Genomic DNA, 13,551 nt, shown 5'->3' with positions numbered 1-13,551 from the left:
AAGCGCTTGTTCAATCCAGACAAAGATGGCTGCGCCCATGTGAAATCGTTGGCACATGCGATTTAACATATTTGGAAGTGTAACAATGTCGGAAAAAAAGGAACAACGGATAGAGAGAAAGAAAAGAAAAGCAGCTGCTTTTCTTGATCTTATTAAGTCCACGAATGATTCCCCAGAAGTATGTAATACATAGGTATCCATAAGTAACCATATTTCGGACAAACTTAGGTACAGATTTTATAATATTCATTCCTTGAAGATTACTTAGAAGAGTTTAAGCTAAAGAGTGTAAGGAAAGTGCTGCACCCTGTCCTATTTGACAGCACCCTCTGCCCTCGTGGAGATCAGCAAGCCAACCCGTCTGCCTTCATAGATTTAATTTAATGCTTCAGATAATAATAAATGAAATCTTTCTTATGTTTTGATTTAAACTTAATATATGTGATTATAAATACAAACAAACTTACACATTTTGTAGTTGTTGATTGAACTAAATTCCTATCATTTTTTTGTCATAAATGTTATATGTTCAACTGTTCAGGGTTCCAATTTAACTTTGAAGAGCATTCGCAAAATTTAGCGAGTGTTTTTTTTTTAGGCAACTCGCAAAATGAAAAATCAACTCACAATTTTATTGTTTGCTTTATTCCCCTGTTATAATGTCTGTTTACAAAGCGTTCAGGTCATGCAGTTAACCATGCCTTTCTTGATCATAAGCTCCAAATCTATATTTAGGTCAAGCATACACTTTCGTACAGTTTTTTCACCGGCGGGATATTTACTAGGAGAATAAGTGACTCTACTTCTAGAACTTATGGATAGCTTATTCTTTTTGGGGGGATCAGATGACTCATCAGATGCAGCTGGCCACTTTTTGATAACAAAGTTGTCTTTGACAGTTCGGCGGAAATATTAAAAAGTTGATGGGGTAAACATATTGTGTGCAAAGTGCTTAATTTAGCCAATGACTGAGCTAGGTGATTACATCATTTGTACTTACTTTGTATTTGGCACGCCTCTGAGCATCCCGGCAAGATTAAAGATCATACTCGGCCTTTCCCATATTTGTTCTATTTTTGAAATCATTATTAGAGCGTGACTCCATACTGCCTACTATACTGGTAGTGTAAACATGCCATTTATAAGCTAAGTCGTCTAGAAAAAGACTCTCGCAGAATTTTGCGAGCTTGAATAAAAGTCACTCACAATTTGCAAATGTCGCGACATTTTACGAGTATGCGTGTCTTAATTTGAACCCTGAAGTTCTTCAAAGCCCACTCATAATGTTATATGTTTCAAGTTCTTCAAAGCTACTATTTGTCGCTTTCACCCTAAAATCTTACATCTGTAGTTAGGATCGCAATTTGGTTCAACTTATGAAACCCCCTCATGAGCAGATACCCAGGTATTAATAACATGTTTGTCTTCTGTAGCATCCTGTCCTTTTTAAACCTGCAAAAACTCGATCATTAGGGAGTATTCTGTTAGTTTGTAGACCAGCACGTTCTGTCGCTTCAAGCTCCTTGCGTTTAGTCAATATAGCATGAGAGTTCAGATCAAGTGTGATTAAACTTCACGCAAGTAAGGAACGAAAATGGATACAACTCCACTGATTGATTAACTTGAATGCTATTTCTTATATTTCATATCAATATTAAAATAACACATACTTTCACCATTTGCATCACGGAGGTGCATTTATAGTTTTATACCATTATTATTCTGTGTGATACAGAATCAGAAAACAGGGTCTGTACTAAAGATTTTCTATGTGGACATCCACATTTTATTGTAAAAACTGGCATTTTATTAGACAAAGATAGGTAATTGTGACTGGTCAGCATAGTCAGTGTTTAATGTTTATAATTCTATTCTTGGCTGATCAGCGGGACAGATTTTATGAAGTTTGCTGAATTTGGAGGAATAGTTCTCATATAACGCATAAGATTCTCAAAGCGATATGCATCTGGCATCTCTACAGGTGGCTATTCCAGATACATGTAATGGGACATTTATGGAACAGTTTCTGACCAATTTGGGGGCGATTCCAATGCTAAAACAGATGTGTAATGATACAAAATTAAGTATTAAAGCCATTCTTTGTGAAGTGTTTCTGTATTTTACCAATTCAGAACAAAAAACAAACACATGTGCAAAATAAGGGGTTGTGAGTTGCTACTATATACTAGATTATGAGTAATAGTCAAGGGTGACCGAGATGATGTAAATGTTAAGATAGAACTATTATGAATTTGAGTCCTTATTGGTGATTGAACTCCAAACCCTTAATTCAACAAGCTGATACCTCAACCAGTACCTAGTCCAACAGCAAATTGAGCAATGCTATATGACTGGCACTACACAGTTACAAATATTTGTAGTTGGTTATATTCTGATAATGTATTATTATGGTTTTTTTTCATCAACTATTAGTCAATGAATTAGATGCATTCTACCATGAGCATGTGATAATGTAACTCAAAGATCTTTAGATGTCAGACAATGAAGACAATTGAAGCCTTGTTTCATTGTTAATATTATATTAACAGAAAGATGAATCAGATGAAACGGTTGAATCCCCATCAAAGAAAATCAAGCTGGACAGTGGTGGTCAAATGGCGAAAGCAAACAATCAGAAAGAAAAGTCCCTGTCTGATGAAATGTATGAAGAATACAAAAGGAAATTAAAGGAAAGAGATAAAGTGCAAATGGTAACTAAGTATTAAAATAATGCTTAAAGTTTGTCGCAACCCTTATGGGTTTTTAATAAAAAGCAATGACTGTGTAAAATAATATATAATTTTATGGCAAAATATAAACTGCTTAAATTTAAGGAGCAATTGAAGGAAAAAGAGAGAATTAAATTTAACAGCCTTCTATTACTCATAAGCTTTACGGTTAATGTATGCATGCTATTTACAGCAAAGGCCAAAAGTATTCCTCACACTGGATGAATTAGCGCGAGACAACCCACACCACATAGATGATAACGGTGTGAAGATTACGCCTCCATTGTTCATGACGGATGTCCAACATCTTCTCATGTATGCTGTCCTTAATGTGCATTCCAGCTTCCGGCCCAGGTATATTTTCATGTCTATCCCAACTAATCATAATATGGTTAAGAGCATTGTGTTTTTGGTTTCTTTGAACCAATGAATGTAAAGTCATGAATGTTTGTGCTAATTCTGGTACCCACAGGAGCATATGTGCACATGTAGTTTGTCATTCTATCGAACTGACAACCTTTAATAGGTTCAAGATTAAAACATATTTATTAAGGGCCATTCCATGTAAACATATAACCCCTGGGGGGAAGGCACTTTAGAAATAAACCACCCCCCTACAGAAGCAAATTTACTCTTTCAGGGTCCAGATTAGCGAAAAAAGACACCCACCCATATACTATTTAAATAATTGCCTTCTCCCCATGGGTTATATGTTTTACTGGAATAGCCCTAAGTACTATTTATAAAAATTAATAATTTTCAATGATTAATTTAATAACTTTATTAAAGCCTGGTTTACGTCTATTTACGAATGAATTTTCCCCTTTTTTTAAATCAGTGAAATATCTGAAGATGCTATAGTTGGTAAGTATTTTTGTTACTGTTGTTTCAGGTGGTGTCGATTGCTGAGGGTTGGAAAAGTGTCTAAAGTTGTTGCTGTGGTACTGGACTCTGTCAGCAGTGAGGAGTTCAACTTGTACAAGGAATCTCTGCCGACCCTGCACCAGGCCTTTGATCTGGTAGGTTATGAGACTTACAGCATAATTCAAACTATTTAAAAATGTAAAAAGTAACTTTCTGTTGTAATTTCTAATGTTATGACTGTGAGAATAAGTTTGTTGAATATGATGAAAGTTGGAATAAAGGTATTTCTTTGTTACAACTTACAACATATATATTCTAGTATTCCTTATTGATTTTTCTAAATATATGTCTGAATATATAATATATTAGTACTTAAATAATCATAGAGAATAGATACTGAATCAACAGAAAACATATTAGTGAACTGACTTCAAATTATTGATATCTAACAATAAATCATCTTTTCCAGCAAGCAGACATGATTGCCCCAGTGCAGTATGGGAGTTCAGTGCGGGAAGACATCATGAATGTCCCCATCAAACTGGCACAACTCTCTAATGTTGCAAACCTTGGTAGGAAAGATTTGGTTAAGTTTGTTACAATTTTTTTGCATGGTTTGTTATAGCTTCAAACTCATTAGTGGATGGTACAATTGTACAATTGAAGATGCTTTATTTTGTTTCTTAATATGATATCAATCACACTTGAAGGCTTTGTTTTAATAGGACGAAAAGGGATGGGAGTACTTTGAAAAAAAATCCTTTAAACCAAACTTTTTAAAGTTTTCTTTGTTTTCTTTTTAGTTAGTTTATTCAAACCCCTTATTTATTTATATATTTAATTACCATGTCTTCTGATTGGCTATACATGAGTTGAATGTTTCTCTATATGCTTTTAGAAGTGAAGAAAAATCTGGCAAAGAATTCTAAAAAGCCGGTAAAGTCCCTGTACAGGACGGAGGTAGCCAAAGAACAGAAGTGGCAGCTGGGCAGGTACAAACAGCTGAGAAACCTTATGTCAAATCCTTTAGAAGTTCTCACTGGCAGCCAGGTGAGGAAGGAGGGTAGAGACTGTGATGTAAAAGCATGTGTGGATGGGCCAGTTAAATCAAATACAGAAAATAGTGTGAAGGTTTTGAACTTAAATGGACCTGGTGAAGTGAACGTACCTGCTGCACCTGTAGCAAACTTACCTGTTTTGACAGGAACAAGCCCTGAAACAAAAAATGATTCACATGTTGAACATGAAGACACTGAAGGCAAGGAAGAGGAGAATTCTACAGAAGGCAATGATGTCATAACAACATTCTCTCAAGATAAATTTGACCGGCGATGGTTGCTGCTTAACACTGCACAGATGCTGCTGGAGCACATCCCCACCCCTGCTGTTGAGACAAATCGTAAGATGAACCATTTTTGTTATTCTGTTTTTCCTTGGGGGAGGGAAAAAATGAGGTTATGTTATAAAATAGCCTTGATGTCGTCATCATCATTCTGGTAAGACTTAAACCTTGGACATGATACAAAAGTTGTTTAAGATATTCAAATATAAGATGGCACACTTGTTGCCATAGACAATTCACACAAGTGTAGAAATGCAAATAACTCTGGCTTGGATAATTATTGAGTGGAATCCCCATGTTTGACTGAAAAAATCAGACAGACAAGCATTGTTGTTCTTCATACTTGAACTGATGGTATTCCCTTTCTACTGTTGTTCAATAAAAAAAAGTCAACTTTGCATAGGTTGGCTTTGGAGAGATCAATTTAACATACCGTAATATCCATTAAAAAAATGTTAAAACTGAAAATCAGTAAATGTATATCAACATTTATGGTTAATCCGAGTATTTATCTTCTGTTTTCAGGTTCATTCAAAGGGTTTGTTTTCACCAAGGAAAAATATGAAAAAGTTACCAACAGAAGCCCCTTGTTTGCAATTGACTGCGAAATGGTTTGTATTCAATAATTTGTGCACACCAAAAGATCTGAGATTGATTTTATCGTGAAATTAATATTATTGCACTTTGTTTCCATTTAATATCTAAAGAACGCTATGACCAATGAACCTCATTACCGAGTATGCAGGTTGGTCATGACCAGTAGATGATCCCTATGTTTGTTCGTATGCAGTCCAAAAGTACAAATGTCATGTCCATCATTGATTACGGTATATCTCATCTACAACCACAGAATAGGGGAGACAAGCAATTTTTAAAAAAGGCAATCTCTAGCTTTATGTTTTTTTTCCATGAAAAACACATCGGTATGATACCCAAAACCTCATAACTCAAAAAATTACTGTAAGGCCAATTTGTTTTTATAAAAGTGGATCATTATATCATACGAATTCTTGTCACCATTATATTACAGATCCAGACCAAGGCTTCCAAGATGGACCTAGCCCGTGTCTCCATCCTGGATGAGAATCTGGGGGTGGTGTATGACAGTTATGTTAAACCCCATGCACCTGTTACCGACTATGTCACACAGTATGTAATATAAGGCTTGTGTTAGTATGGCTTCTTAAAGCAATGTGTTGGGTCATTTAAAAAAAAGCATTATTTAACATGAGTATGTACTCCTTATAAAGGATTTTTAATGAAAGGTTTAAATTGATACTTCAAAAGATCACTTTTGAATATGAAATAAATACATTCATGCTATAAGAAGATAATCTTAAGCAGTGTTTAAATCAGTGAGTTTGAAGTCTGACAGATACAGGTAATTGTTTTAATGTTGAGAGTTAGTTGATTTCAAATCCTTTTAGTAGTAAATCTTAAATTTTAAATCAATGCATTCTGTCCATTTTTAACTTGTCAGAAGTTCAAAGGTATTGTGATAGCCTTGGTGTTATAATCGATGGCATTGTTTTGCTAAGACTTTAGCCTTAACTCAAAGCCATTTCAAGATGCTCTTAAACTCAGTATACATGTGCACATTGAACAGGTACAGGCCCTCAAAATTGGCTTTTATAGTTTTCGAGTGCCCTTTTTTTCAACTATAAATATAAAAGGAAAAGCAACAGATGAGCGTTGGTATTTTCTCTGCAGTGTCCTTGCGGTTTATATTTTACGCTTTTTCTTTTTCAAAGAGAATCATTTGAGTATAAACTTTAACCTAGGAACTAATTAAAAAATAACATCCAATGTATTCAGAACTGTGTCACATGTGTCCATTTTTAGAAGTTCAAAGATTGCATAAAAAATTGTTAGAAGTTATAAGAAATATCTATGTATGTTATTTAAATAAATACCTTGTATATACAAAGACACTAATCTGCAGGTGGAGTGGTATCACGAAGGAGATCCTGGACCCGGTGACCACGCGGCTGGAGGATGTACAGCGTGTTATTCAGCAGTGTCTACCAGGGGATGCCATACTGTGTGGCCAGTCAATTTCATCGGATCTAAACAGCATGAAGGTGGGAACCAGTCTATAAGACAGAGTAATGTGACTGTCTTATAGACTGTCTTATCAGAAATAGGTTTCTGATGTCATGGAATTAAAGAAAATAATAAAGATAATTGTTTGTTTTAGTGGGATATAAAATTTATCTTAGTGAGTGATTATCGAACGTTTAATATTCATAAGTAGGGCAACTGGAACAAACACTTTTTTTGTTCTATTTAATGCCCATAATCACTTGAATTTTATGACTGTTTATTCCTCTTAGATTACAAAGCTTGTTGTTCAACTACCATGAGTTTTACGCCTCAAAAATCATCAAAAAGAATAATAAATTACTATTTAATTGGAATGTGGCACCAAATATAAGCAAAATGTCCTCACACAGGATATGCCGTCATTTATTTTCTCTTCCCAGCAATGTGTGTGTTTTCTTTTGTTTTTAATAGTAAAATGGTGTAAAATGAAAAAAGAAAAGAAAAAGAAAACTTAAATAAATAATTACCTTGTATGTACAATAGAGTATTGTTAGTTTTCGTAATCATATAATTATTTCATGTATTGTATACATTTTCAAACAGAGGCTGAATATCAGTATTTTCACTACCATCTAGAGTTCCGAAAGGGAACATACTGGATATATTTGATCTACATAGTTGCAATTGAAACATAATTACTTTTTTCAGATGTTCCACCCTTACATCATTGACACCAGTGTGATTTACAATCTGACAGGAACCAGGCAGAAAACTGGGCTCAAGAAACTCGCAGATATGTTCCTTGGGTAATCTGCTTCTTGACAATTGTTGTAACTTGATTGTTTTAAGAAATGAGGGTTATATATTGGTTCACTTTTGCAGTCAGTGAGAATTCATGTAGCCATGACCAGCCTTTTATTATGGGAGTTTATGTTATGAATGATATCATAACCATGAAATAACATCCTTATATTCTTTCCCAATATATAATTAAGTGTAATAACTCCTGACATGATGTCATTAATCATTTAAAGTGACACTCTTTTTCGAAATCAATACATACACATGCATAAAACACATAGATTTTGAGTGATAAACCATTAACTACTTACTAAATAATGCATTTATGGAAAATTCTAATTACTGATAACAAGATTGTAACCGTGTATTTAATACCTGAAAACGCACAGATATTAAATGACTGGTGCGTCCTAAAAGATATACAGTGATCAACTGTCGTCTCATAAAGGTAGAAATACGTGCTTTATGCGCCTTTTTTCAAATTAAACATGGTTTCAGTCATAAGAACCATTGTTTTCGACATTTATTCATCCTTTTTGGTATATTAAAACAATTGTTTTAATTGTGGTAATTCTTATTTTATAGGAGTAAGAGTGCATCTTTCATAGATAGCTTCATGAAAGCTATGTGTTATATAGAGATGTTTTATGTATGAAGCACTTTAAATTCTTTTTATAGTGTTTATGATATAAAAAAGCAACTTGCACATGGTCATTCAATATGATTAAATTAATTATTAAAATCGATAGTGGATTGTCAATGCTTTTTTTAACAAATTTTAGAAAACTTGTATTGAATGTGTTGACATCTATTTTTTCCTCACCTTAATAGTAAAAGGCACATAAAAATATGTAGTAAATATGAGTGTTGTGGAATCGGTATACAATCAAAGGTAGAAGTGTTGGTTCTGGTAATTTTTGAAACAGGTAATATTCATTAACAGGGGATTCATGCTATAGTCTGAAACATTTGTTTGAGCTTTCATTCAGACACTAAATAGTAAGGAATTTAATATATAAGTTCTGTGAACAATTAACAAACGATCCTGGTAGTAGATAGCTGTATATTGCTGTACTAGAGTATTTCACAAGCCCATTGTGATGATGATAACTATTAGGCCCTAAGGCATTGTTGATCACCTATGCATTGTGCTATTGTGCACTGGTATTGATTATTGGCTGCATATTTGACAGGAAATTGGTAACTGTGGAATAAGTCACAAGTGTTTCAAGCAAATAATTAGATTTAACAGCCTGTCATTGTCCATAAGGCTTTGAAATGTAATGAAAGAAATATTCATTATTAATGGCTTCTTTTAAAAAAAAATGCCTCATAAACGAGGGGTGATAAAGTTTATTTGTTATTTGAATTTTTCTTATATATATTTTAATGCATTTCTCAATGCCATGCTGGATATTTAGTCATTTTTGCAAAAGAATAAACCAGCTTTGAAATATGCACAAATATAACCAATTTATAGCCAGTTGAAACAGGATACTAGGCCTGCAATGGAGCATGCCAAAATGCATCTTTTTATGCAGAATTGTAATTCTAATATTATATCACAGTTAATTAATTGACTAGGAATGTTATGGTAAATTACCTGCTGTTCAGGTACCAATATTCTGATCTTTTGACATAAATTTTAATTCATTTCTGCCAAGTTATTGCAAGTTAAGGATTTGTTTGCAAACACTAAAAATCTACGACATTAATTTCATGGCATGACCAAAGCCTCCCTTCATATTTGCAAATAATGAATTTATAATCAAGAGGTGGTTTCACTTACTGAAACAATAAATGAAAAACAATACTTGTAAATTTCAATTATCACAACCATCGTTTGACAACAACACTTAAATTTAACATAGTGAGCTTTGACATTCATATACCCATACAATATTCAGGCTCAAAGAGTATTAAGTACACAAGAGGGATATATGAGGTATGCAGAAACACTAATATGGCAGTATGCAGCCTCTAAAATGTATTAAGACTATGTGATACACAGGATTCAGTTATAAAATATATGAATTTTTGTTCTCCAATGGGGAAGGGGGATTAAACTATCATAATTTATTTAACTGTTCTTCTACCCACAGAAAGAATATCCAGTCTGGTTCCAAAGGGCACAGCTCCGTGGAGGACGCCATAGCAACTATGGAACTGGTGCTGTTGAAACTAAGGAATGGTGAGGAAATATTGATAAAACTCATCGAATAAGTTACTACCTGGTCGTCTAAATACTTGTCACAATCACATGTAACACTCATGTGGTTTATTTTCCTGCAATAGTTTTGGTTTGTGACCTTGTCTGAGACATGTCTGTTTGAAGACCTATGTTTATACTAAGAAACTGTTTTTAATATTTTAAGAACATTGTAGTATGGCTAAACATTTACCAATAATTATATTAAAGGTGAATGCCAATGTTCTTTTATATGTACATCTAATATTGTGCTTTACTATATATATTAAAAAAATAAGGCTCATTTTATAGATATGCAAACTGTTGCAACGTTTTTATGAAAAGTCCTTTGTTTCAGAAATGGACTTTGGTGACATCAGCATTAAGGGGATGATGACTAAAGATTTTCCAGAGAATAACAATTCTGAATCCTCAAAACAGACCACCACAGAAGGTACAAGGTTAACCTGTTCTGTGTTACCAGAGCATGTGTCAGAAGAGCTGCGCAGAAAAAGGCTGTTCTTCCAGCAGGAAGGAAAAAACTTTGTGGAGAATTTTCTCCACAGGATGGCCAAACATGGACATAGAGGTGGGTGTTTGTATTTAAGGCTTAATATGCTTAGAATGATCTTGAAAACTTTTAAGTTGTCCAATAAGCACAGTGGCTAGCGCACTGGCTTCTCTCCAAGGATTCCAGGCCTGGGCGTATGTGAGTTTGGCAAGTGGTCACCAAGCCGGACAAGTTGGGTATTTTCACGTACTATGGTTTCCCCCATAACACAAGATCACACATCCGCACAACAACATGCCAACGAGAGTGACTTAGTATAAGTTATCAAAACTTTCTTCACAATTGTTGTTTAATGTATAATGTTTAAACTAAAATTTTAAGACAACTGCAGTGTTGACTGGGCCGTCACACTTTCTTTTTTTTGCTGTCTAACTCAAGCATGACTTTTTGTGTCTACTTTTTTTGGCAACTGTTCATCAGCATTTTTATTTACTCTGTATCACAGGCAATGTGATAGACGAGGCAACCAGTGTGGAGCTGTACCCGCCAAACATTCCCCTTCACACGTGTGGGAGTGACAAGGAGAGTGAACGATTGACATTGGCCCGTCTTAATGAGGATGTGTTCTGCTTAACACACCTGTACGGGTTCCGAAATTTTCGCAGGGAATGTGATGATTGTGAAAAGTCAAATGAGGAAGAGCTGAAGGTATACATTTGAATTCTACAGGGTGGTTTAAACCAGATTGTTTTAGCTTTATTGTGAAGACAGTTGTAAGCGGATATGCATAGTTCTTGTGTCCCTGGTAGATCTAAGCAAAGCTCTTATGGATGAGAGTCGCAGAGGCTTACATGGAGAAAAATGTCAATGTTCTTCTTTCGACTTTTAAAGATATAAAACTTTTAGAGGTATTTCAAATATATGTGTTGGCTTATTTGTGAGAAAAAAAAATGGTTAGGGTTATAATATTAAGTTATTATTATTATTTAATGCTGATTTTAAATTATAAACTATGATCCAAATTATATTGACGATTATTTTTTAATCTTGTACTTATTTATTTGATGACAATTTCAGAAGTGCCTGTGGAAGTTGGACAGACGTTTCTGGAAAATCTTGATGGGGCTACCAGCGTGTTCACTGTTTGTGGTGGTATTGCCAGGAAGACAGGAGAATGGCTCTATTTTCCCATCAAAGACATTCGCAAAAATCACATGACTTTGTTTTCTTTTATGTTTAATTTTGCAATAAAGAAATGCATACCATTTACACTCTCTTTTTTATGCTATGCTTGCAAAGACTACTTTCACCAAGTAGATTTTTTACAGTCTTCATTTGAGTTGCAAGATATTTTAATACTGGGGCTGTTCATACTTTTTTTAGAACTTCCATATTTTCAATTTTACTTCCAAGTACTTTTGGACTGTATAAACATAAAAATATTGTGATAACAAGAGCAACTTAAATTGTGCAGATCTTTTGAAATGAAGACACTAAAAGCAGCAGCTACAGCAACACATGCCATATGAAATCTAGAAAACACACACCTTTATGTTATAATTCATATATATAATTATATTGCAATACAATGCACAAGTCAATTGTAACCCCTCCATCCGGTCCGGAGGCATACCGGGAATAGCTGGGGGAAATGGGCCATGTTTTTACATTCCAAGCCCTGCAACGCCAAGTGAATGTGGTGGTTTTGTCTTCGTGCCAAAAAATATCGGGAATTGGGCCTTACCTAGGGTCCCTGTAGTGTGGGGATTTTACCAGCAATTCAACCTCGCAATATGGAGATCTTAGCCGGGGTTGGCTGGACATGGTGGTGGGGGGGGGGGGGAGGGCGTGGTTACAATTGACTGGTGCATAAACTAGAACAAATTTTCTTATGTATATGCCTAAAAAATGTGTGTATTGTTTTTCACAAAAGCGCAACAAATAGTGTACGAGTGTAGCAACCTTTGGTAAATGCTGGTGTTATATGGTTGTTGTTTAGAATGGTAAAATGTGTTGAAAGTCTCCAAGCCCTGTGCTCCTAGACATATGATATTTAACTGAGAGCAAATTCTACTTTTTAACTATATGGTTGTTAAGAATGGTAAATTGTTTTCTCACATTAATGTATTTTCCAAAACATCCTAAAAGGGAGAAAATCCCGCTCAAACACAATGAAACATCTTGAGATATAACTAATGGAAACTTTTAGATATTGATATATTGGTCTTGACTTAATTTTTATAAAATGAAATGCGCAAGACTATCATATATTTGGTTTTAAAATTAATATCTGGCAATTGAAACCCAATATCACCTCAATAAAACACAACTAACTTTTTCTGCCAAATTCATTGTTCTTAGCCCAATTCGATGTGCATTTACCCTTCATCGTGTCCTTTTTAAATCCTGGATCAAACCGATATTTTATATGCAGTTTAAATGTTTTATATCTTTGTATTTTGCTAACAATTCTTATGCGTTTGAAACTTGACAAGTCTGATAACCAATTAGGTCACTTAAAAATCTTATGTTTTGTCCAAATCTGTCTAGATTAACACTTTATCATTCAATTTAACCACTTGGCTCCAATGTTTATGCCCAACTTGATATTGTCTGCTAAATAGGTAAACCATTTAACATCAAATCTTTGAACTTGGGAATGTTTTAAAAGGCAAGTTAGATAAATTCTCTCTGATAATTGCCCTGAATCTTATGACTTACTCTGCTTTCCACCTATTATGTATGAAATCATTTACTTGGTCAGTCTACATATATGATTTATATCGAACTTAATAATCGAAAAAGAATGTTGCAATTTCTGTTCATTCATGATTTAACATGTATTACTATGAAACCACAGGTTCAGATTCTTCAATTTAAACCACACAATCATTATATACACGCTGTCCATCATGAAGAACATGTAAGCACTTCCTCACTGTCATAATACCATCATTTCTGGATTTTTCAGCTACCAGCTTATCATTTCAAGGTAATAAAAGAATTACAGAATTGAATGCACAGCAGTCAATTATTAAGAATCTTAAACCAACATAATCATGTTTGTGTTACT

General features: G+C 34.2%; 1 protein-coding gene across 1 annotated transcript; it reads left to right on the top strand.

The window, feature by feature from the left end:
- Window positions 1-14: 14 nt before the first annotated feature.
- On the top strand, window positions 15-11,745 carry LOC128245538 (uncharacterized). The gene is made up of 14 exons (XM_052963740.1): window positions 15-178; window positions 2,550-2,711; window positions 2,923-3,083; window positions 3,622-3,748; window positions 4,063-4,165; window positions 4,492-4,992; window positions 5,461-5,546; window positions 5,966-6,084; window positions 6,878-7,016; window positions 7,687-7,784; window positions 9,882-9,970; window positions 10,326-10,556; window positions 10,984-11,186; window positions 11,556-11,745. The coding sequence occupies exons 1-14, from the start codon at window positions 56-58 to the stop codon at window positions 11,694-11,696; spliced, it is 2,283 nt and encodes a 760-aa protein (XP_052819700.1). The 5' UTR covers window positions 15-55; the 3' UTR covers window positions 11,697-11,745.
- Window positions 11,746-13,551: the final 1,806 nt, after the last annotated feature.

Source organism: Mya arenaria, chromosome 2, assembly GCF_026914265.1.
Source record: "Mya arenaria isolate MELC-2E11 chromosome 2, ASM2691426v1".
Lineage (NCBI taxonomy): Eukaryota > Metazoa > Mollusca > Bivalvia > Myida > Myidae > Mya > Mya arenaria.
The sequence above is the reverse complement of the archived record's forward strand: the minus strand, read 5'-3'. Positions and strand labels throughout refer to the sequence as shown.